Below are 22,993 nucleotides of genomic sequence, written 5' to 3'. Positions count from 1 at the left end.
TTTGACATCAAAATATATAACAATAGTGTTAACAAGGCCTTGAGCTACTGGAAGGGATGTATTGCTTCAGAAGCTGCTGTACATCTTGGCTGTGGTGTTAGGTCAAACAGTTTAGGGGCCTGAACATCTTCTCTTCTTTCAGAGCACTGTATTGTGTACCACCAAACACAGACAAATACTGTTGTTGAGTCATAACAATATTGTTATTAATGCTAAATATTTCAGTTCCGATCCAAAGTTCCTGCTGCAGAAAGCTGTCCTCTGAAAAGCCTCCCTAAAAAGTCTCCTAGTTTCCTGAAGTCAGTTTTATTTGCAGACAAGGAAGGAAAGCTGTTTTCTCCTATGTTAACATAAGTGCCTTCCATATTGCAAGCTAACCTGTGGCCCTCCAGGTGTTGCTAGACTACAGCTTTATAGCTTCAACCACCCCTGACCTTTGATCATGGAGTCCAACAATATATGGATGTATCCTAAAAGCCTTTGAGTATTTCTTTGGAATATTGGGAAACATAAAGTATGTTTTTGCTCAGATGGAGAAGAATCTTTTGTCCGGTCCTAGAAGACCATATAAAGGTTCTGGGTTTTAATAACTGCATGTCCTCAACAGAAGAGAATCAGCAGGGGAATAAGCGTTAGACAATAAGGGTTTCAAAAATATAATTTACTGCTACACAAATTCCATAGCCATCTAAGACATGATGGAGAGCCAATTTGATCCCAAGATGTAACCTGTCACGCTGGCTGTTCCAGCAGCAGCTTCTCACTCTTATAGATGTGGCTGTTATTACATCAACTGCAATTTCCCCGATCAAGGGTATAGTGCTAGTGATGGCCTTGAACCTTTTCCTAATGAGCTGGGGAGGAGAGAAGAAAACTGCCTCAAAAGGCCAGCTCAACAAGGTGAAATCTGAAGGAGAGAGGCAATATGTGCCCTCAAGCACGGCTGCTGCAATCATCCAGTTTGCACCCAGCAATTTTGAGTGTAAAGTGCAAATGCAGGTACAATTGGAAAATGGCCTGCTGTTCATGCTATTTATTTCCCCGAGTTCCCAAATGCCTTGTCAGTGGCTCTTTACACCTTTTGTGTAAACTGCAGAGATCTTAATGGTCATAGTTTCAGTCTCTTTTGGATTTGACACACCCCTATAAGTGAAGTGTCTGCTGAATAAGAAGCCTGGTTTTTCACACTTCTTTGCCTGTTGTTCCCATCTCTCCCTTATCTAAGATTTCTAAAGGCAGTGAAAGAAGCTTATCTGAATACCTTTTGGGAATTGCAAGAGCTGCTGCACATATTTTCCTGCTTCTTTGTTGTTATGGTTGTTGTTGGTTTTAAAGTTATTGCTGCTGTTGTTTCTGAAGTTATTGCCTCAGCATCTATTACCTCACGCCAGCCCAGTATCTCAAGTGAATTTGGGGGGAAGTGCCTCCAGTTATGAGGTCAGAAAGTAGTTTTTCTCCCCTGAACGCAGAGGGAATTTTATTCCATCTATGGTTTCAGGTGGGTTAAGCTACTTTTATAAAGCACCATTTGTCCATTTGTTTGCAGATTTGAATGTTCTAGTTTCTCGTAATCTGTCGCCACAGTATATTGGAAGGGACTTTTGCTGAGGCATCAAGTTCAAGTTGGGCATTTTGGTCAGATTGGTCATTTTAATGAGTTTTTTATTTTATAAAGGTAACCTCATTTGCCTGTTTTCCATTGCCAAATCCTGTCCCCAAAGTACCAATGCAAACATATTATATCTTGCATATGAATTAGGAACCTTTTATTAATAGGCATCAGATGAACCCTTATGTCAGACCCTCTAGCTGTTTTGGGACTACAATTCCCATCATCCCTGACCACTGGTCCTGTTAGTTAGGGATGTTGGGAGTTGTAGTCCCAAAACAACTGGAGAGCCAAGTTTGGCCATGCCTGCCTTATGTCGTAAGTGCATATATCTAAGTTGTATAGCAATACTATAGCAATGCTGAAGACTGCTTCCACTTCCCACCATTGATATTGAGGTTCAGTAAGGTTATTCCTGGTGGTAAAAATAATTTTATTCCTATCATTGGCATTTGTTCTTTCTCAGTTTTTCCATTCTTTCTTTCCTAGGCGACGGTAAATGCCCGCCCCCAGCGCATCCTTGATACTTCTTCCCTCACACAGTCTGCCCCAGCCAGTCCTACCAACAAGGGCATGCACATACACCAAGTGGGGTAAGTACTACATCTTAAATCCCTTGTTATTCATAGCTCATTTTGTGCTTAAGGAGCAGTGTGTATCTGTGTGCCATGCAGACATTCAGCTGTCTGGAGAGGTAAGCTATGGTATATTTCACATAAGGGGACAATTTAGGACAAATTTCTCTCTCTGTAAAACTGATCTGACAATCCTTGCAATGAAGGCTGCAACACTGCAAAAGTATCCCTCTAAACTGACCCTGACTCATCCCACATTAGAGATGCTTTCAAATCCCTTTGCCAAAAGTTAGTCAGAAGTGACATATACAGTGTCCTACGTAACTCTGTTGAAGCCATCAAAGGAGGAGATTAATCTCTGTGTTGGAAAAAGTGTTGATCTCATCCTATAATGTCTGAAATGTGACACAAATGTTTTTTCCCTCCCTGAGGCTAGGAGAATGTATTGGGAAGTTGTTGCATTGTCTTTTTCCTAAAACTTATATTCAGTTATTTAAAATGCTACCCTTCAGACGTTATAGGATACACACTTTTTCTTGGTTTTTGAATGACCATAACTCTGTAGTAGAGCATCTGCTTTGACTGCGCAAGCTCCTAGGTTCAGGCCCTGGTTATCTCCAAATAAGGCTGGGAGACCACAGTCTGAAACCCTGGAGAATTGTTGCCAGTTGCCAGTCACATGAATGGTCTGACTCAGTTCCAGATTGTGAGATTGCGGGGTAGGGGATAATGCACCAAATATATAAATAAATTATTATTATTATTATTATTATATAATGCATGGCTTTTAGGTACTAATTAGAAGTGGAAAAAGTTTCTCAGAACATACGTTCTTCATTTGTGCTTAGTAACCCTTCCGTCAGAGAAGGGTTGCAGATAGGGGGACATGATTTTACAACTGCTGCATCAAGGCTTCCGCAGGGATTTCCAACATTAATTTCAAATGTCAGTTTTCCCTTTATAATCTCAACTGGCCAAAGGCCAACTGGTACCACTTGGGGGGTGGGGTGGAAAAGCACCTAGTGTTGAAAAACAGAATGTCTTCACCCACAAGAATAAATAAAGTGGAAAGTGACAGAGAAAACTTAAATTTGTAGTTGCAAAAGGCCATCTTCTGCAGCAGTCTGATTTCATACTCTGCTGGTAAAACGATATCCAGTACAGCAATATTTCCACCCATATTTGATTTCCCATTTCTAGAGGATCTCCACCAACCACCAGCACCAGTAGCTCCAGCTTGACTAATGATGTGACAAAGCAGCCGGTCAACCGGGACCTGTCATCTGTAAGACCTGCAAATGTGGGCAACATGGGGGTGCAATACACTCCACACTCCCACCAGTTTCCTAGGACAAGGAAAATGTTTGACAAGGGCCCAGATCAGGTAAGATCATAGTCTTCCCTGTCTCATTGTACTCCAGTCCCTGAAATAACTCTCATTTGTTTTGCTTCTTCTCCAGTTTTTGCTATGTCATCTTTAATTTTCCTGTAATCCTGGCAATACAAATAAGATATTTATTTATTGTTGTTAGCTTTACAGCTTTAAAAAAAATAAAAATAAAAAACAACCACTACCATGTGACTTAACAACAAAACAAAAGACAATAAATGCAACAGATTTATTGCATATTGTCCATTAAACTTTAATTAGTTTAATGTTAAGTAAACGTCCAGTGCGCTTCCAACGCCATAAATCTTATCTCAGCAGAGAATTTCGTGCAGCGGTTGAAGAAGGCAGGAGAGTCAGTACCTTTCAATGAAGAATCCTGGAGCAAGCACTTTGGAACTCAGGAAAAAACTTTATTTACAAAAGAAAAACCCTGGCGATAAAGCACACATGCTTTTATCTCCGGCATAAAGAAAACTTTACTCTAAACTTAACTCATATCAGCAAACACGCCCATGGCCACAAACTGAGTCTGCGAGTCAGGTCAAGGGGGGGGAAAACACACGGGTGAACTGACTATTTATACAAACTAACTCACATTCCTGGATGCTTAATGACTTCCAGCTGCTCAATGATTAGAGCGACTTGTTACCTCTTAACCCTTTAGTACCAACTAACTATAACAGATTTTTAAAATTGCCCCCCCCCCCTAATTTTATCCTTGAAATGACCTGTGAAGGTAGGGTAGGCAGAGAGATAGTGACTAGCCCAAGGTCACCTGGTGAGCTTCATAGCTTGAGTCCTTCAGTCCTTTACACTATACAGTGACAAATGCAGCAAGAAAAAAAATGTAGAGTACAAGTTCTGGATGCGGGGGGCGTTGTGGGTTAAACCACAGAGCCTAGGGCTTGCCGATCAGAAGGTTGGCGGTTTGAATTCCCGTAGCAGGGTGAGCTCCCATTGCTCGATCCCAGCTCCTGCCAACCTAGCAGTTCAAAAGCATGCAGTGCAAGTAGATAAATAGGTACCACTCCGGCAGGAAGGTAAACGGCGTTTCCGTGTGCTGCTCTGGTTCGCCAGAAGTGGCTTAGTCATGCTGGCCACATGCTGTACGCTGGCTTCCTCGGCCAGTAAACCGAGATGAGCACCGCAACCCCAGAGTCATCCTCGACTGGACCTAATGGTCAGGGGTCCCTTTACCTTTACAAGTTCTGGTGCTGATCAATCTGAGCGGAAAATACAAGTGAAGACAGTCCTTCAGATACGATAGTCATAACCTAGTATAATAATGTGATACAGGAAAAATCTCTGGCAGCTAGAAATGTGATACTATGCCTACAATCTTTTCCAGCCTCTCTTCCTCACTGCATATTTTTGCCATTCTTGATGGCATGCAATTTTTCTCCCTGAAAATACGGTTTCCTTTTGTAACCTAATTCTGTTAATGCATCTTGAGAAAGGCTTCTTCATGCGCTACGCTTTTGTGTGAACTTATAGCTTGCAGAATAAACACTGTGGTTTAGTGTTTTAAAACCTTTTTGAGATAGGTACATATGTCAGGGATCTTTCAGTTGGGCTCTGTCTCTCTGCAGTGTTGACTATAAGGGGAAACACTTGCAGCCGTAAGTCTCAGGAGCCATTCAGGTTACCAGATGCAATTTAGAAGCGGGCTTCTTTTTTCTGTAGTATTTTCATAGAAAGGATATTTGAATGTGGACATGCCAGTTTCTCTTGTCATTTTGGTGTCATTTCACCTTCTGAAATTCTCCCTTTTATACTTCTACTGAAGACACAGGTGCCCTGTTCAATATTAAAATCGGCACCCTAGAGAATACAGGTCTCTGCCTCTTAGACAGCATTAATATACTTTTCACTAGGCCAGTGTGTGTGTGTGTGTGTGTGTGTGTGTGTATTTCCTTACAAAGGCCTAAATTCATATGGTTCTTTCAAACAAATACGTACAGCATTTTGGGACAGCACATAGTCCTTAAATTTATTTATTACTTATTATAATATTATAGCGATCTTTGGAATTCTTCTATGGCCCCCTTTCACCTCCCATTTGCATAGTTGGAAACATGTGACAATGTTGTCTTTTCTTATAGGCAGTGGCAGAATTGGAAATAGCACCCGGCTACCTGGTTCATAGGTAGCAACTTTCATAGAAAATACTGTAAAGCTTGAGGAACCAAGCTGGTAAAAGTTAGGATGGTGTATTAGTGGTTAGAATGTTGGACTAGGACTGGGGAGATTCAGTTTCAGTTCCCCACATAAATCTCACTGGGTGCTATAAAAGCAGTAACATCAGAAGACAAGGATGCATCAAGAATGACACATGGGAAGTCACTTAAACAAAATTGTATTCATTTGGAAATAATTTGTATAATTGGGTTAAGACCTGGAAAATCAATTTGAGAAATTGGCAAAAATAAATAAATCTTGCCCAAGGTCACACAGTAAGATTTTTTTTTGCCAATTTTTACAATCTAAGCAACCTCACAGGGTTGCTCTGAGAATGAAATGGAGCAGGGAAAACCTTGGAAGACAGTGGCATATATAAATGTAATGAGCATTTTCATATATATTTTTCATCCAAGTGGCCTCACCACCATTTTCAGTAGTATGCATATATGACTGCAAATATGATTGGAGGGCTCTCTCAGCTACTTTGTTCAGTCCTGGCTGTGTGACTCTTTAACAGCATTCTGTACTTGTGTTTGTGAAAAGAGCTTGACTTTATTTGGTTGAGCTTAACAGTGTACGTTGCCCTTGAAAAGGATCACAGGAGAATGTTGGTATCTACCACATAGAAAGATACAAAGGTTGTCAGCCCTAAGAAGTGCTTCCCCTAATTAGTGTTACCGAAATGGTCAAGATACTTACAAGATACTTTATTACAGGGCATAGCAACTTCTGTGGCATGTAATATTTGAGAGCAAAATATGGCCACATTCCCCCATGATTTGCTTCAGAAATAATATACAGTGGTACCTCTGGTTACGAATGTAATTCGTTCTGGAGGTCTGTTCTTAAGCTGAAACCGTTCTTATCCTGAGGCGCGCTTTCGCTAATGGCACCTCCCGCTCGCATCCTGGAGCAAAGTTCGCAACTGGGAGCAACTACTTCCGGGTTAGCGGAGCTAATAACCTGAAGCGTTAGTAAACAGATGCATTCGTAACTAGAGGTACCACTGTACTAGGCTATCTTCTGATTTGGCGGCGGGGGGCGGGGTTGTTCCAATAGACTATTATTGGATGGTGACATCCTACTGTGGTTGATGTGATATACACTCAGAGAAACCAGATGTACAGGTACTGTAACTGAAGCACGTGTACCTTTGTTTCCTCACTTTTCTCTGGACAGACAGCTGATGATGCCGAAGATACCGTGGGGCATAAAAACTTCATGTCAGCAACAATGCAGACGGGGTTTTGCGACTGGAGTGCCAAGTATTTTGCTCAACCGGTGATGAAGGTACAGCCTGCCTTTCTTCTATAAGCCCTTTTTTGAATTGCAGAATCATTTGTATGCACCTCACCCTAAAAATCAAATTACTGTTTGCACATGTACACACATGCACACACATGCACACACACATGTGCGCGCGCACACGCATGCATATTCACACTGCCAAGTTCTCATTCATGGTCCTCTCTCTCTCTCTCTCTTTGTTCATTTACTTTCTGTTCCAGGAGTTGAGCATTTATTTATTTATTTTAAACACACACAAAAAAAACACCCAGCAGCTATTGATTCCTTTTCTTCAGTAATAGCCTGGCATGCAGATGGATAAATATTGCAGGCTTCATTCACAGAATGCTTTGTAACTGCTTGTCAGTTTTGTGCTTTAGCTAACACTTCCCAGCTCATGCTGAATCCATCCCGTATGGTTTTATCAGCAGTAGGAAAATAATACATGTGTGTGGAAGGGGAGTGGTGGTTTGTATTGTACTCATTGTTTTCATAAGCATGCCCCTGCTTCTGCCACATTCAGAGTCCTGCCATTGGAACCCTATGATTGTGCTGCAAACTGAAGAAAGGCATGGGGCATGAAAGTCAGAGGTTACATATGTTTATAGCCAGTGCTGGATTAATGCACAAGCTAAGTAAACTACAATTTAGGGCTCAGATTATGAGGGGCCTCTAAATACAAAACACACATACAAATCCCCCCCCCAAAGATTTCTAAAGTTTTTATGATCTGTTAAAACACACAGGAGAACATACATTTTTGTTCTGATGTGACAATAATATATTTAGTACCATATTTATCATACTGTGATTATAAATCAGCTATCATTGAGTGACATCCATGGCTGTGCTCTCAAAAAAAATCATGAAAGAAAGTGTTTTACATTTTGTGTTATGTGCAGAACACACACAATAGATGCTGTGTGGACTCTTCCACTTAGTAAGTGATAGACTGCATGTTTAACGGCTCTTGTGCTGCTCTAAAAACAAATCATATGTGCTAAGAGGGTACATTATATAGAAACAGGAATACTGCAAGATAGTTTGTTAGTTTTTAATTGCATCCTCACTTATGTACCAGTATAAATTCAAATATAAAAGTGTATTATTTCATTGTCTTTTCTGTTAGAATAGTACACATTTGGAGGTAATGCTATGGGCTCTCTTGATCATGACACAGTTTAAGGCCTCCGTCTTAGCCCTGTTTGTAGTGCCACTTGCTGCAAAAAGGTATAATGGGCCATTTTGGGTGGTAGCAAGAACCTATATGTGGATCAACAGGATTGCAGGCTCCCTTTCCACATACACAGCACACCATAAAGGATGGCAGATCTCTTTCCACAGCCATGGGATCCCATTCTACCATACAAGATTCTGGGTACTTAGTGTGGCAGCCACTCTCTAGTTCAGGCATGGAGCAGGTTATGTTATCAGGGCGGCTTTGTTGCCTACAATCAAGCAGTCATAGTAGAAAGTAAAATGACTTGCACATCCTCTGTACCTAATGATAAGCCAAATTGTGGCTTAGTGCAAATGCACAGACTCCCAAAGAGATTGTGGCCCCTTAGCTCCTCTCTGGTTGTTTTCCCGCTGTGCTGCACAGACCTAAGCATGACATAGTGTGTTTTCCAGACCTGGACTCGTGGTTTAGCTCTCCTAGTCAACCCATGAGCTATAAACCATAGGGCAAACCTTGGTTCATGGTTAGTCTGGAGAGATATAAACCATATACTCAAGTTCAGTAGACATGCCAAGCCATGGCTTAGCTGCAGCGGCAGAATGACCAGTGAGGAGCAAAGTGGCTGCAATCTCCTCTCCTAGGGCTCACATATTCACCGAAAGCCATTGTTTTTGAAGCTGGTGATTCAGAGCTCACAGGGCACAAAGCTAGTGGTTTGGAGCACATATAATCTGAGGCTGGTGGTCCTGAGCCCACACAGCCTAAGGCAGAAGCTTCACATATGCTGTCACCTGAGCCTAACCCACCAGAGGAATCTAGTGCCTTCCACACTACCACAGCTGCCCCACTGTACAGGAAGCACACCAGGCAGGAGGCCACAGAATTCACAGAAAATGTAAGCCAAATTTACTATCAAGTATGCATTCAATGGGACGCGGGTGGCACTGTGGGTTAAACCACAGAGCCGAAGACTTGCTGATCAGAAGGTTGGCGGTTCGAATCTCCGTGACGGGCTGAGCTCCTGTTGCTCGGTCCCTGCTCCTGCCAACCTAGCAGTTTGAAAGCACGTCAAAGTGCAAGTAGATAAATAGGTACTGCTCCGGTGGGAAGGTAAACGGCGTTTCCGTGCGCTGCTCTGGTTCGCCAGAAGCGGCTTAGTCATGCTGGCCACATGACCCAGAAGCTGTACGCCGGCTCCCTCAGCCAATAAAGCGAGATGAGCACTGCAATCCCAGAGTCAGCCACGACTGGACCTAATGGTCAGGGGTCCCTTTACCCTTTACCTATATGCATTCAATAGAAAGCTGCAGCCAATCCTATACCATGTGTATGGGAAAGACAACAAGGCATTTTGGCTCCTTGTGCTTGCCAGCTTCCAGGTGGATTGATGGGGTTGGGGGGGTTGGAAAGGAGATGACCTGGAAGGGACTGTTTCCCTTTTATAATCGGCAGAAAATTCCAAGGAGGACAGCAAGGAGTAAGGGGACACCAGGAAAGAGAGAGATTGGAAGGGAGGAAATGTCGCAGCAACATCAGAGAAGGTGTAAAAGTGATAGATGGCTTGCAGGAGGGAGGGTAGGCAAGCCCCTGTGATGAACTGGCCTGTAAACAAGGCATTTGGAGGCAGTGTTCCCCAGCCATTTTTGATGGCCCACCAAGAAGGAAACAAAGTAAAAAATGAAGAAAACCTCATGAGAAAGAGCCCAGCTATTGCACAGTGCAAGTCATTCAGTCTGCTTTCTGGACCTCAAGAATGAGGGCTCTAGTCCCATTCAGCCATGGACCTTGGATGACAACCTTTCAGCCCGTATTTCCATTAGTAAAAACAGGAATAATAGCAGCCTGCCTCACAGAATATGAATGAGAGGTGGGTTGTATGCCAAACAATGCTATATAAATTATGTATAATAATGACACCAAAATCATCACAATGGTACAGGGAAGGACAGCTTCTAAGCAGCTGTCTGCATACTTGCTGCAAACAGCTGTGTTTTCTGTATCTTTCCTTGCTAATTACTACAGAGGTTTGTGTTCAAAGAAAAACTTGCTCCCTCCCCTCTCATGCTTCTATTCATCTCCACAGTAAAGAGGCAGTGCTGAATTCATGATTCTGGAATTTACATCTAATACCGTGAGCAAGCTAATGCTATGCCTCTGACTGTTGCTGAAAATGCCAAACCTTCATTGTGCATTTTGCACATTATATCTAACCTACACACAAGCAAGGTGAAGTGGGAAGAGAGCTGGGCTGGGGTGGGTTCAAGATTTGAGCACAAGAATGTAGGCCAAATACAGCACAATCTTTCAGCTCACATGCTATGTTGAGCAACGCTATGTTCATATTTTATTTGTGTGCCATGAGGGTTAACAAACAATTTTTCTCTGATCCAGATAGCACTTGAGCTTCCTGGGAGAGTTGCAGTGATTAAGTATTCTGCCTGTCTGTTGTCCCAGAGGGACATCAACAACAAACTTTTTTTAAAAATGCCAGTTTTTGCTTGCTGTGTAATTAAAGCCTCTGCTTTTCAACAGCAAGGGCAGAACTGTTGGTGTCTCACTCTCTTTGCTGTTTCTAGCTGTATTAATGTTGAAGCAACACTGGAACATTTTGCCTTAAGTAAAAGCTTTCTAATCCAGGAGGGAGGTCAGCAAGTCACATAATCTTCTTGGACCAAGAGTTGACCTTGCTTCATTTCATGCATCTTTGGGGTTTCCATTTGTCACCAGGCTGTTTATCTACAATCTGAATTCATTGGCATCCATATGTCTTGAGAGAGAATGGAAGAGTGTGCCATTGGAGTCAAACTGTTAGAGAGTTACAGTGCTTGCCGTGGCTGTAGAGAACAACACAGAGTTGGTCTACCAATGGGCCTGGTGCCTGAAGCCAATTCCCCATAGAATTGGGGGTCCTGCCATCTTTCATCTGTGGACATTACCAATCTAGTGGTAGACACCACTGAGACAGAAGTGTGAACATGCTGGGAAGGTAACATTGGAACAACACATCTTTGAGACTGTCCTGCCATGTGGTACCCCTGGTTCTTCCTGTTACAGCACATGTGGAAAGCATCAATGGAAAAGGTTGCTGGTTATTGTGGAGCCCAGTTAAACAAAATTGTCTACCACCTCAAGCCTGGGGTCAGAAATGCTGGTGCATGGTGTGCTAGCAAGACCCTGACCCAAGATGTTAGGCTGATGGTCAGGCCAAACTCCATGCAGGCTTGGAAAAACATTTGATGAGTCTCTGCAGAGCTTCCTCAAGTCTTCGTCATCTGCAAACAACATCTCTCAGATAAGAACCCACCACACTTTTGTCTTGGTGTGGAGACATGCCACATTGAACAGACCCCCCCCCTCCATCTTCTGTCAAGCTGAAGGCATAGAAGAGCAACAGAGGGAAGAACATGCCAAAGAGAGTTGGGGCAAGAACACAGCCCTCCTCCATACTGCTCTTTAAAGGGAAGGTGTCTGAGGATGAAGCATCATACTGGATTGTGCCACACATGTTCTCGTGGAAGGACATGGCCATTTTGTGGCGCTTAGATGGGCATCCTATCTTGTTGAGCAGTGTGAAGAGTACTTTTCAGCTGATAAGGTCAAAGCCCTTCATCAGATCTATGCAATCTGAATTAGAACTCAGGAAACTCAAGGGCTGGTATTCTTTGGCCTCATTTTAAAATCACAAGAACATAAAAAGCACCCTTCTCGCCCCCATAATAACATATCCTCATGCATCACAGATGCATTTATAGAACAAAACTAAGGAGACACGCTGAAGGTTCTCATGAATTAGACTAGGCAATTGAAATTTGAATTGTGAGCATCCATCCAAAGCAGCACAAGTTTCTGGATGTAAGGTTCTTAGTTAGAGGTTGTGTTCATAGCGATGAGTTGCCAGAAATTCATGCCAATTCATACTGGCATGACAACTTCCTGTGTTGCACCTGTGTGTGTATGTGTGTGTGTACACATGTATATCTTCCAAAATTACTCTGCTACAGTATTTTATGCACAGTCTGTCAGCTGAAGAGGGAGCAGAAATAAATGTCTCCCTATAGGCAGTACAATAGGTTTCTTGCATGCTGGGTAATGTAAAAAGGCTGAAATATGTCTTGCAATGAATTCATATAACTTTGCTTGCAAGAAGCAGGCACATTCATCGCATTAGATAGGCAAGACTACAGTTATTAAAATAAGAATTATGTATGTACTTTGAGTTGTCAGGGGGTGGTATTAACTGGTCCGCTGAACGTGCCCCCCTTCCCAGTGCTTTGAGAACCACTTGAACAGGCAGATTCATGGAGGATGAGTCTTATCAATGGATGACAATATAGAACCTCCAGGTTCAAGATAAGCTTCCCCCTAAATTTCTGTGGAGCCACAAATGGGCAAAGGCTGTTGGTTCATGTCCGCAATCAGTGACTGCGGTCTTGGGTTCAAAAATGTTAAAGTGCAGCAGTGTAAGGCACTGAAGAGCCACTGCTGCTGCTCCAGAAAATACTTACTAAAAAATGAACAAACAGAGGAGGGCATAATAAGATAACAAGTGGCAGCGGACAACTAAACAAAATATTGCCGTGCATTTTGAATAGTGCTGTACTTTATAGGCTCAGGGTTGAGAGAGCTTTTTTTCCCCCCAAGCTGGCCCTAAAACTTCATATACAGTTGTATGGTGGGTAGGTGGGTGTTGTGTGAGTGTGAAGTCCTCTATTTTCATGCTTCAACATAACAAATCCCAGAGCTGTGTGGTATGATATGTACAGAAGAGTTCAGCAAAGGGGGGCGGGAGTGGGGATATGTACCTGAGGTCCTCTGTTAGCTGATCACATTTTCAGTCCTCTATTCCAGCTTCTTCTTTTCTTTTCATTTCAGTAACCTACCTTGTTGGTAGTGAGCACACATAGCTCTTGCTGGGCTTTCTGGGGGAGAAATACTTTGTGAAGTAACAAAGACACGGACACCCAACAGACCTGTGTGCGCTTAGTGCCTCCAGGAGGCCCAGAATGGACATGTGAATAATCCATGTATTTCTCCAAAACCAGCATTTATAAGCACCAGCCAAAATATGACGAACTAGTGAGCTAAGTTTTAGTTCTAGCTCTTCATCTGGGTAGGTGGTATCCAAATAGGAGGTGGAGGCAAGGGAAACAAGATTTAAAAGTACAAAAATTAGACGGCATGTTTTAATCACATGATCAGCATTACATTTCTATTCCAAGATTAAAATTACAGAATTAGTTTCTGCTAGGTGCTGCAGGTATCAGGTTACACCTGGGTTTTGGAATAAAGAAACAATGGCTGACACCCCCCCTTTTTTTTAAGAACATAAAACTTGTTACTGAGATCTCTGTCAATATTTTTTCTGTATACCCAAGAGCCCTACTGGTCATCAAAGCAAAACACTAACTGGCTCTATATTCAAGCAATTTTTTTCCTTAATCACAACATGTTTTACAGGTGGATTTGCAGTTCCCCAGTTTTTTGTTTTTTTTTAATTGAACCACCAAGAGAATTTGCCAGGTAATAAAGCATTTGGTACTTCATCAACTACAGCACAAATGCAATTAATTTTCTCTTGATACCCATAGCTACACAGGCATTGAAACATTTGGAAATGTTACTACTTTAATTACTAATTAGCTTCAAGCTGTTGGTCCAACTACTTTGGCCAAACTGACTTCTATGTGCTTGTTTCCAAGTCTAGAGAACAGTACGTAGATGTTTTAAAAATAAAAGAATTAGGATAATGCTATCTTTATTTTACCATTCAGAGTGGGTAATATATTAACTCCCAATGATTATTAAAAACATTTATCTACTTTCTGAGAATAGCTGTTCGCCAGAGTGGTGCCTTATTAATCTAATAAATCACTCCAGATGGCCAATCAAAATGCATCTTTCTGTGCACACAGGGTGTGTGTTTTTAGTGTGAGTACTTCAGTTTGATTTTTTTTTTAAGTAGAAGTGTAAGAATATTTGGAGTGCTTTGAATAATTACTTGTTGCTGGATGGAGAACTACAACACAGTTCTAGAGAGAGATTTGTCCAGCAATAACTATTTACTACCATAGATATGAGGCACATTCCAGCAAGAATTTTCCTTCCACAAGCTGCACTGGAAATAGATGTCCCATTTATTTCATCAGGGTTTACAGGAATATATATACACAAAAGGGTTTTGGGTAGTAAGAGAATTTTATCCATATTTTAAAATTACTGCAATCCTATATAATGTGTTCATTTTTACCTCATATTCCCTATCACCACTAATATTGAAGAGTTATAGCATTTCCCCCGGACCTGAATTTTGCTGAGATGTTTGAAATAAAACAGGTGGATTGATATCTCACAGATCATACTCATAGGGCTGTCCCATCATTTGACTTGCTTTCTTGGAAATAGAATTTGGTCTGCAGTCTGCTCCTATGCATATGTACTCAAAAGTGTGCCCCATCTGTTCTGTGGGGATTACTCCCAGGTAAGTGTACTTAGGATTGCCACCTTAGAAACCTTCAGCCAGCATTGTGGTTGATTTTAAATACCCATGTACACAAATAGCCCAAATCAAGGGTGAATCTGCTCCTCACACTGTCTCTGCCCATCTTTCCCTCCCCTGCACAATCCTCTCCCTCAACCATCTCCTTTCTTTGCCCTTCCACCACCATCCCCACAATCTCTCATGAGTCCACTCACTACTTCTCCACTCTCCTGTCCATCTCTCTTCTTCTCCCTTCTCTCCTACCACACAATTGCTCATCCCCACTTGCTTGCTTTCTCTCACACACAAAGGCAGGTCTTGTTCATGACAAGACATCACGAGCAATATAAGCATACCATCACAAAGGTTTGGCTCTAATTCAGGAAACATTAGAAAATGCTTATCCAATTTTGGGAAGGTGTATTGGCAGTTTTTACATAATACTGGTGAACTCTATGAATCCAAACGCCACCTGGCCACAGTTACAGCCTGGCATTCAAAAATGAAATGTTATGGGGAACAATAGTGCATCACCATCTTTCACCATCCATTGCTCCCCGCCCCATAACTCTTCCTCCCCCAAACTGCTTTTCTAGGAGGAGTTTGAGACCTGTGCTTCCAGTGGAAAAACCTGTGATTCCATATAGAATCATAGAACTGTAGAGTTGGGACCCTGAGGGTCATCTAGTCCTGGAATCTCATCTAGATCATACATGACATTTGGCCATTCAACTTCTGCTTAAAAACCTCTAGAATCCAGTATTAAAGATCCCATCCAAGGGATGTGCAGTATACCTTTATGCTTGCTTCTTTCTCTGCCTACCACTATCTTTTGCATTTTGCTCATGTTGCATAAAAAGTCGATTTGGGAGCCTGTTAACAGAGGTTTCATGGACACCGCACATGCTGTATCCTACAGGGTGTTCTTCACCAAAGATAGTTATAAAAAAAAAAACCTAACGCTACACTGAACAATAATTAGTGTCTATGAAACAAAAGCTAGCACTGCACATATCCAAGGAGCAAAATTGGTATATGCCATCAGTTGCAGCTGTGCTATTTTCCTGGTTATTCCATAGTTCATCTAGCTGAGCTTGACATTCTTACAATCTATATAGTTCTCTAGAGTTATGTGGAATAGTCTCCTGAAAATGCTGCACGTGGCACATTCAGGAGTAAAGAATCCTGTTTTGTTCCTGCTGCCTTCTGAGAATTTCAGCTGCCTGCATTTAAACACACACACCATGAAATGTGAACTAAATGTAGATAGGAGAGAGAGCCTAGATCCTTATGCCAAGACTCTGCTAGGAAACACATGCAGCAAGCAGGGTGACTGAGTAGTTGCTCTTGTGAGGAATACATGCAAAAGGGGCTGCAAGTACACCTAATTTCTGTAAGGTTTGGTGTGGAAGGGAACATTCTTTCCCTGAGAAATAGGCATTATGCTTCTATGCACTGACTGGTGGCATTACAAATCATTGGCATCAGTCAGTGTTCGATTTATGGAAAAGCAGAACAAGGTTTGTTTCAGAAAAGAGTGTAGTGTTTTGCTGGTAGTGCTTTAACTGATACTTAACAGCAATGCTCAGGTATCATAGATCCAGCCCCACTCCCACCTCAAGAGAAAACATTTAAAGTCGGGGAAGTGCAGTATTGGTGTTGCCCCTGTGTCTGACTGCAACTTTTAGGATCTTTTATGTTTAATGCAGGCAACATATGAACAAAAATATACACTCACACCCTAGCCTCAATAGCCACAGGTTGCCCACCTCAGCTCCACAGTGGCTCTGGCTCTGTTCAACTGATGGAGGATTTAGCCCCTTAGGAAATTGTTTCATCACTGTGAAACCAGCAGAGATCTCCCTATAACATTATTTATTGCTGCAAGGAGAAAATCCATCCTCTGTCCTTATTTCCACAACCCCTTGCTGACTGTTTCCATCTTGATATGGATAAGGCGGAGAACAACTTCATTGGCTTTCACATGTCACTGCTCAGTGGGATACTTCTGAATTGTAATTGGTTTCTGTCTGAGTGGAAGCCAAGAGGTGTTAGAAATCTGTAGTGTGTCATGATCCTAATCATGTAACACTATTCCAGACACCCACACACCTCTGGGAGACCCACATAGAAGTGAATAGAACAGAACAGAAGCTTGTCTTTTGTTTACTATAGACTTTTCTAAAGTCAAAAAAAATGACTGCAAGGAGAGAACAAACATAGTGTGAGAATAGGCCTGCTGGATTGAGCCAATGGTTCATCTAGTCTATCATCCTTCATCTGGGAAGCCCACAAGTATGGCATGAGCGCAACAGCCATCCTCCACTGATTGCCCCCCAACAGCAAAAACTGGTTTACAATTCCTTTACTGCCTCGGAAGGTAGAGATCGCAGTAGATTTCATTAATAATGGCTGTTAATAGTCCTAACACTCAATAAATTTGTCCTGTCTTTTTAAAGCCATCTGTTGTTGTTGTTTAGTCGTTTAGTCGTGTCCGACTTTGTGACCCCATGGACCAGAGCACGCCAGGCACTCCTGTCTTCCACTGCCTCCCGCAGTTTGGTCAAACTCATGCTGGTAGCTTCGAGAACACTGTCCAACCATCTCGTCCTCTGTCGTCCCCTTCTCCTTGTGCCCTCAATCTTTCCCAACATCAGGGTCTTCTCCAGGGAGTCTTCTCTTCTCATGAGGTGGCCAAAGTATTGGAGCCTCAGCTTCAGGATCTGTCCTTCCAGTGAGCACTCAGGGCTGATTTCCTTCAGAATGGATAGGTTTGATCTTCTTGCAGTCCATGGGACTCTCAAGAGTCTCCTCCAGCACCATAATTCAAAAGCATCAATTCTTCGGCGATCAGCCTTCTTTATGGTCCAGCTCTCACTTCCATACATCACTACTACTATGTATGGAAGTATGTATACTAAGTATGTATGGAAGTATGTATACTAGTATGTATACTAAGCCATGGCGAAGGGGCTTGAATAACTCAGAGAAGCTATGAGCTATGCCGTGCAGGGCCACTCAAGATGGACAGGTCATAGTGGAGAGTTTTGACCAAACGTGATCCACCTGGAGCAGGAACCGGCAAGCCACTCCAGTATCCCTGCCAAGAAAACTCAATGGACAAAAACAACAGGCATATAAAGCCATTTAAGCCATTATGAATTGCATGATGTGAAGGTGCTTTCTTTTGTTTATCTTTAATCTTGTGCCTGTCAATTTCATTGGATGACCTCTAATTTGAAGTGTTATGAGAGAGGGACTATCATTCATTCCACTTCCTCTACACTATGCATAATGTTATAAGTCTCCATCCTGCCCCACCTTTGTAACCCAGTCACCTAAGCTGAAAAAATGCAAATGCTCTAGCGAGTCCTTATTTCTGGGAAAGGAATTAATGTTATTGCTAAATCACTTATTTCGGATCACTCTTAATCCCTTGCCGATAATTGGCCACTAATTGAGACATTTGCACATGTACTGATCTCAGGTTGGTCCCATGTGTGTGTAGATGGTTTATTCCATTCCCCTCTCGAGTTTCTAGAACCAAGTACTGCCTTGGTTTTAGCAACATCATTCACTAGCAGGACCAGCCTACCCATGAAGCAGGGTGAAGCGACCGTCTCAGGTGGCAGGAGCCATAGAGGAAGCAGATATTCATGTAGATCTTCCTTCCATCTGTGTTTCTGATGCAGATCTTCACTCACCCTTATCCCCTGGTGGGGATAGGGGCACCTTTTTGTGGTTAGCCTTGGGTGCCAAAATGTTGTGGGTCAGTCCTGTTCATCAGTGCATTCCACTACAGCTCACCAGAGTATGAAGCCCAAAATACTGAGTTGTACCCAATGAAGCTGTCCTGTTCTGCTAGTGCAGCAGAACTTCTCCTCCCTCTCCTCTCTCTACATACCCTCCTCTCCCAAATCTGCCCTAGAAAGTTGAGGAACCACCAGAATAGAAGTGGGGGATACACAGGGAGGGGGAGTTAAGAAAGGAGAAGTTTCATTGCAAAGTGACAAAGTATATCAGCTTGCTCTGGTACATTGCCCAGTATGGAAGCTTGTGATCAGGAAGCTGATGCCCTGGTCCTCATCTGGTTTCCGGCATAAAATGAAGACATTCTCTGCTCCAAATTTCTTGCAGTAAAGGAACAACTTCATTGGATGCAACCTATTGTCTGTTTATGTATGTGATACTGCCTCATATAATAACCATATAGAGAAAACCATGTAGCTCTTCCTTTCCATAATTTGGCATGGTAGAGCAGATAAGGTGAAACAAAGACCAGCACTATGAACATATTTGGCATCATAGGCCAACACAACGAATGTGCTGAAGGCACTTTGGTGCAGCCAGCTTCTGATATGGACAGACTAACTCCATGGGAGCTGTTACACAGGGAAGAAGCATTTCCTAATCCATACTTACAAAAGCCATGCTAGATGCCAACTGGTAATGTTTAGATTCTGTACATGCCCCTTGTCTTCTTTTCTTGATACAGAGTCCTTTAAGATTTTCTTCCAATTTATTCCTTTGAAATGACATTTTTATCAAAGTATCTCTCTCCACTTGAATATACTTAAATGTATTTTATCTTGGGTTTGCTTATTGCTGTACATTGCTGTTCATTTCTCATGTTCCATCTAACAAACCTTGGATTGTTGCCAAAGAAAACTACTGGGGAGAGTGAGGGAGAATTATTATTTTTTAAATAATAAAATAAATGCTGTCTAGCTTTGTAATCTTGTTATGATTTGTTTCCAGAGGATGGGCTGCTGCGAATTGTTTTTGCATGGCAATATGATTTGGCATACTTTTTTTCTGGACTGATAGGAACTAAGTGTGCCCTTTCAGTCTTTATTGATATGTCTTTCTTTCTGTTGTGAACTGGGAGGCTCTGATAACCAATCTAGAAGAAATGTTCTTCCTATTGGTCTAGAACAAATTTAACGGCTACCACGCCTGTTTTCTCAGTGGTAACCAATGCCTGGTCTCTCAGGCTACAGTACCAACTGATTAGCAGCACTGTTTTATATCAGCAGAATCTTCATCATGGCATGAATAATAATTTCAAAGGATGTCGTCATGAAAGCAAAACACCTGAGCTGAGTGAGTGCTTGGTTTGAAAACTGCAGGCCTGGCTCTGAAAATCCAAAGTACACCTTTCTCTGCACAGAAAGCCAACTCACGTTTGACATTTAATATGTATGTTTTCATGCCGTTACACTTCTGCCTAATTGTTTTCAGCAGCCATTCCCAAAATATGAGCATCCACTTCTTGCAATTGAGTGTGCTTGCTTCCTTAAATAACGGGGCAGAATCTTTACGATCCCCTAGCTGCTCAGGCCCTCGACAGGAAGAAGTACAGGATCTCCACATGTTGTCTCCAATTTTGAATTATACCTTCTGTGTTTACACTTCCCTGCCACATACTTTATGGAGCCTTTTATTCATAAGAAATTATGCAGAAGTTGCACTCCTTCCATCTAAACAGAAGAAAGCCTTGGAGACAAGTGTAAAAATGGTCCTGTACTAGGAATGAGCTTGCGGGTTCGTAACAGCAGCCACAAGATTCAAATATATCTGCTGTGACAAGCCATTTATATGAGCTTCATAAATTTACGTCGCTGTTTAAGAAAATGGGATATTCATTTGCTTTCTGTGAGAACTTCTAGCCTGAATGAGACAAGACAAAAACAAATAGACCTTTTCAAAAGAGTGAGTAAAGAATAGGTTTTGGAATATTTGTCAAATAACGGATACGGTTTATCAGCCATAGGCTTAAAATGTGCATTTTAAAATAAATGTCCCGAGTGAGAGGATTTCAGTGCCAATATCATTTTTGCAATTGATCTATGTATACATCTGCATTCAAGCAGTGCATTCCAGTTGAATTCCCTGTCGTTTGTCAGTGAAAAATTATCTGCATTAGATTTCTTGAAAATATTGCCTGTGTAGACATTTTATCATATTTATTTTAATTGGTTAAAAGAAACAACTGACGCTTTGATCACTTGACAGCCCTGGGGCCCAGTGGTGGATGATGTGCAGTTCAGAAGGTAATGAAGTGTATAAGAACAGAAAAACCTCATCTGCCCCTTGCTGGTTTTGGTCAGATTGCATGGGCTGAAGGGTCCCTGTTCTGGTTGAAATTAGCAGGCATTTGGAATTGCAAGAAGCCTTTCTTTACCATTATCCTGTTGTATTCATTTTTTAAATTATTATTTATTGGCAGATTCCAGAAGAACATGATTTGGAGAGCCAGGTCCGCAAAGAAAGGGAGTGGCGGTTTCTGCGCAATGCCAGAGTCCGAAAGCAAGCACAGAAAATCATCCAAAAAGGTGGTCAATTTTTTCTCCCTTACCCACCCCACTTTATACATATCCCAGCACCAAGGAGAATGCTTATCCACTCTTTACATGAGGCCATGAACAAGAACACTGTTCATAAACCATTTGTTTGGCCAGTGTTGACCTCTTTAGCGTGAGCTTCTGCTCACAACTTCAACTTGTTTTGTTGTAATGGGGTTGTTTGCTTTTGAGAGTTGGACAGCCTTTTTCTCCTTGGGTAAAGCACATGCATGTGGAGTCAGCAGGCTGCTAGTTACAAGAGTCTGGGAGACACATATTGCCAATATGATTTGTGGTTGTCCCACCGTTTCCTAACCCAGGAATTTAGGAGCTACACAAGGATCACTGCCATGGAATATCTGAATGAACAAGGCTGTTCTCTGCTCCTGACTGTTTCCTGACTAACCCAGGAGTTTCAGTGTGCTCCAGTTATATTGTTTTCCTGGGGTGGCAAGTTCTTTCCCTACAAATTGTAGCCCCTTCTTCCTATCCTTGTGTGCCTGTGTTTTAAACAGGTATTTCAGTCCTTGCCTAAGTCAGCTTTTCACTACATTCATTCCACTTTGCATCACTGAGGTCTGGTTTTTAATGTGAGCCGAGAGAGAGTTACAGACAGACACAGAGGGAGAAGACTAATGTGTCTCTCTCAGCAGCAGGACACTTGCCCTCCAACCCCATCTCCTCTTGCGTCCTGTGTACATGCTCCTTTTCGCACGTATGTTGCGTGGGTGCGTTAGTTTAGTAGTGGTTAGAATTAATTAGCTAATTCTCCCTAACCCAGGAAATGTGCATGCTGTAGCTGAGCTATTCCCCACTGACATCCGAAGCATGTGCATATTTTGATTGTGTGTGCGTGCTCAGTAATCCTTATCCCCATGTTAAGATCTGTGCGTAAATGTAAGTAAATCTGCACATGTAATTCTATTGCTGCTGTCTAAAGGTGGGATTCTGGGGGTGGGTGGGGGGTGCATATGTGAAACATACCAAGGAAGCTTGCTAACACTGAATGCTAGCAGCAGAGCTTTTGGACAGTCAGAAATGGCATGCCCCACCAAAAGCAAAATATTCGAGATAAAACGAATTGCTCAAAGATGTTGAACATATGCTGCTGAACATAGCTAGGCTTTTCTTCCATCCGGTAGAGTTTAGATGGATGTGGCAGCTTGTTTACAAGAGATGGTGTTGCAGGCGAAATGCCAGCATTTTCACCTTCTCCAAAGAGCAGAGTCAGAGTTTGATAGGTGCCTAATACTGCTGGGGTTTCCAGCAAATTAGCTTGTGATCTGCAAGAGTCTGCTGTATCCCCTTCACATTCACAAGGCACCTAAAGGGTTTCAGTATCCTTCGGTTTTATGGGGCCCCATAAATGATTGTTTATTCATATCCTGTCATGTTTCTGCAATGCTTTTTTATGTGTGGCCTCTTTTACACTTACAGCTTCTTTCCCTTCATATACATTGGACTCACGTTTCATCAGCATATATATTCAGTGCTGTACTGAAAGCGCATCTTGCTTATTTATAACTCTTTATTCATTTACGAGGCAGCAGTCAGGCTGTCGGCTTTATTGTTTAATGACAGAGGATATTTGAATTCCCTGTATCTTGCTGAAGTGGCCCCTTAATTTTGCATAGCTGTGGTTAGAATTGACATTTCTACTCTTTCTGCAGCTTGGTTGGCCAGTGAATAAGAGCAAATTTGTGCTGTTCACCTATACTGCCATTTTCAGCATGACTCAAGATTGCTCTCACCAGGGATGAGAAAATTTGGGGGGACTTTCCGTCTACAGATGTCAGCTGGGGAAAGATTAGTGTGAAATATTAATCTGTTGAGAGAGATGGTCTGTCTCTCACATATAGCTCAGTCCTTTGAGACCTAGTAGGCTTGAGTCAGCAGAGAAGAGAGCCTTACATTTTTATTTTAAAGGAACAATGCATACAACTCTGCAA

General features: G+C 42.2%; 1 protein-coding gene across 4 annotated transcripts in view; it reads left to right on the top strand.

The window, feature by feature from the left end:
- RPTOR (regulatory associated protein of MTOR complex 1) overlaps window positions 1-22,993 on the top strand; it is a 308,928-nt gene that overhangs the window by 246,251 nt on the left and 39,684 nt on the right. For all 4 annotated transcript variants that reach the window (XM_053375518.1, XM_053375517.1, XM_053375520.1 and 1 more), the window contains 4 exons: window positions 2,099-2,202; window positions 3,385-3,568; window positions 6,935-7,045; window positions 20,930-21,035. In XM_053375518.1, coding sequence (XP_053231493.1) covers window positions 2,099-2,202; window positions 3,385-3,568; window positions 6,935-7,045; window positions 20,930-21,035 — 505 coding nt within the window. The remainder of the gene's footprint in view (window positions 1-2,098; window positions 2,203-3,384; window positions 3,569-6,934; window positions 7,046-20,929; window positions 21,036-22,993) is intronic.

The sequence above is a fragment of the Podarcis raffonei genome, chromosome 2, assembly GCF_027172205.1.
Source record: "Podarcis raffonei isolate rPodRaf1 chromosome 2, rPodRaf1.pri, whole genome shotgun sequence".
NCBI lineage: Eukaryota > Metazoa > Chordata > Lepidosauria > Squamata > Lacertidae > Podarcis > Podarcis raffonei.
Note: the sequence above shows the minus strand (reverse complement) of the source record. Positions and strands in the feature narration are given on the sequence as shown.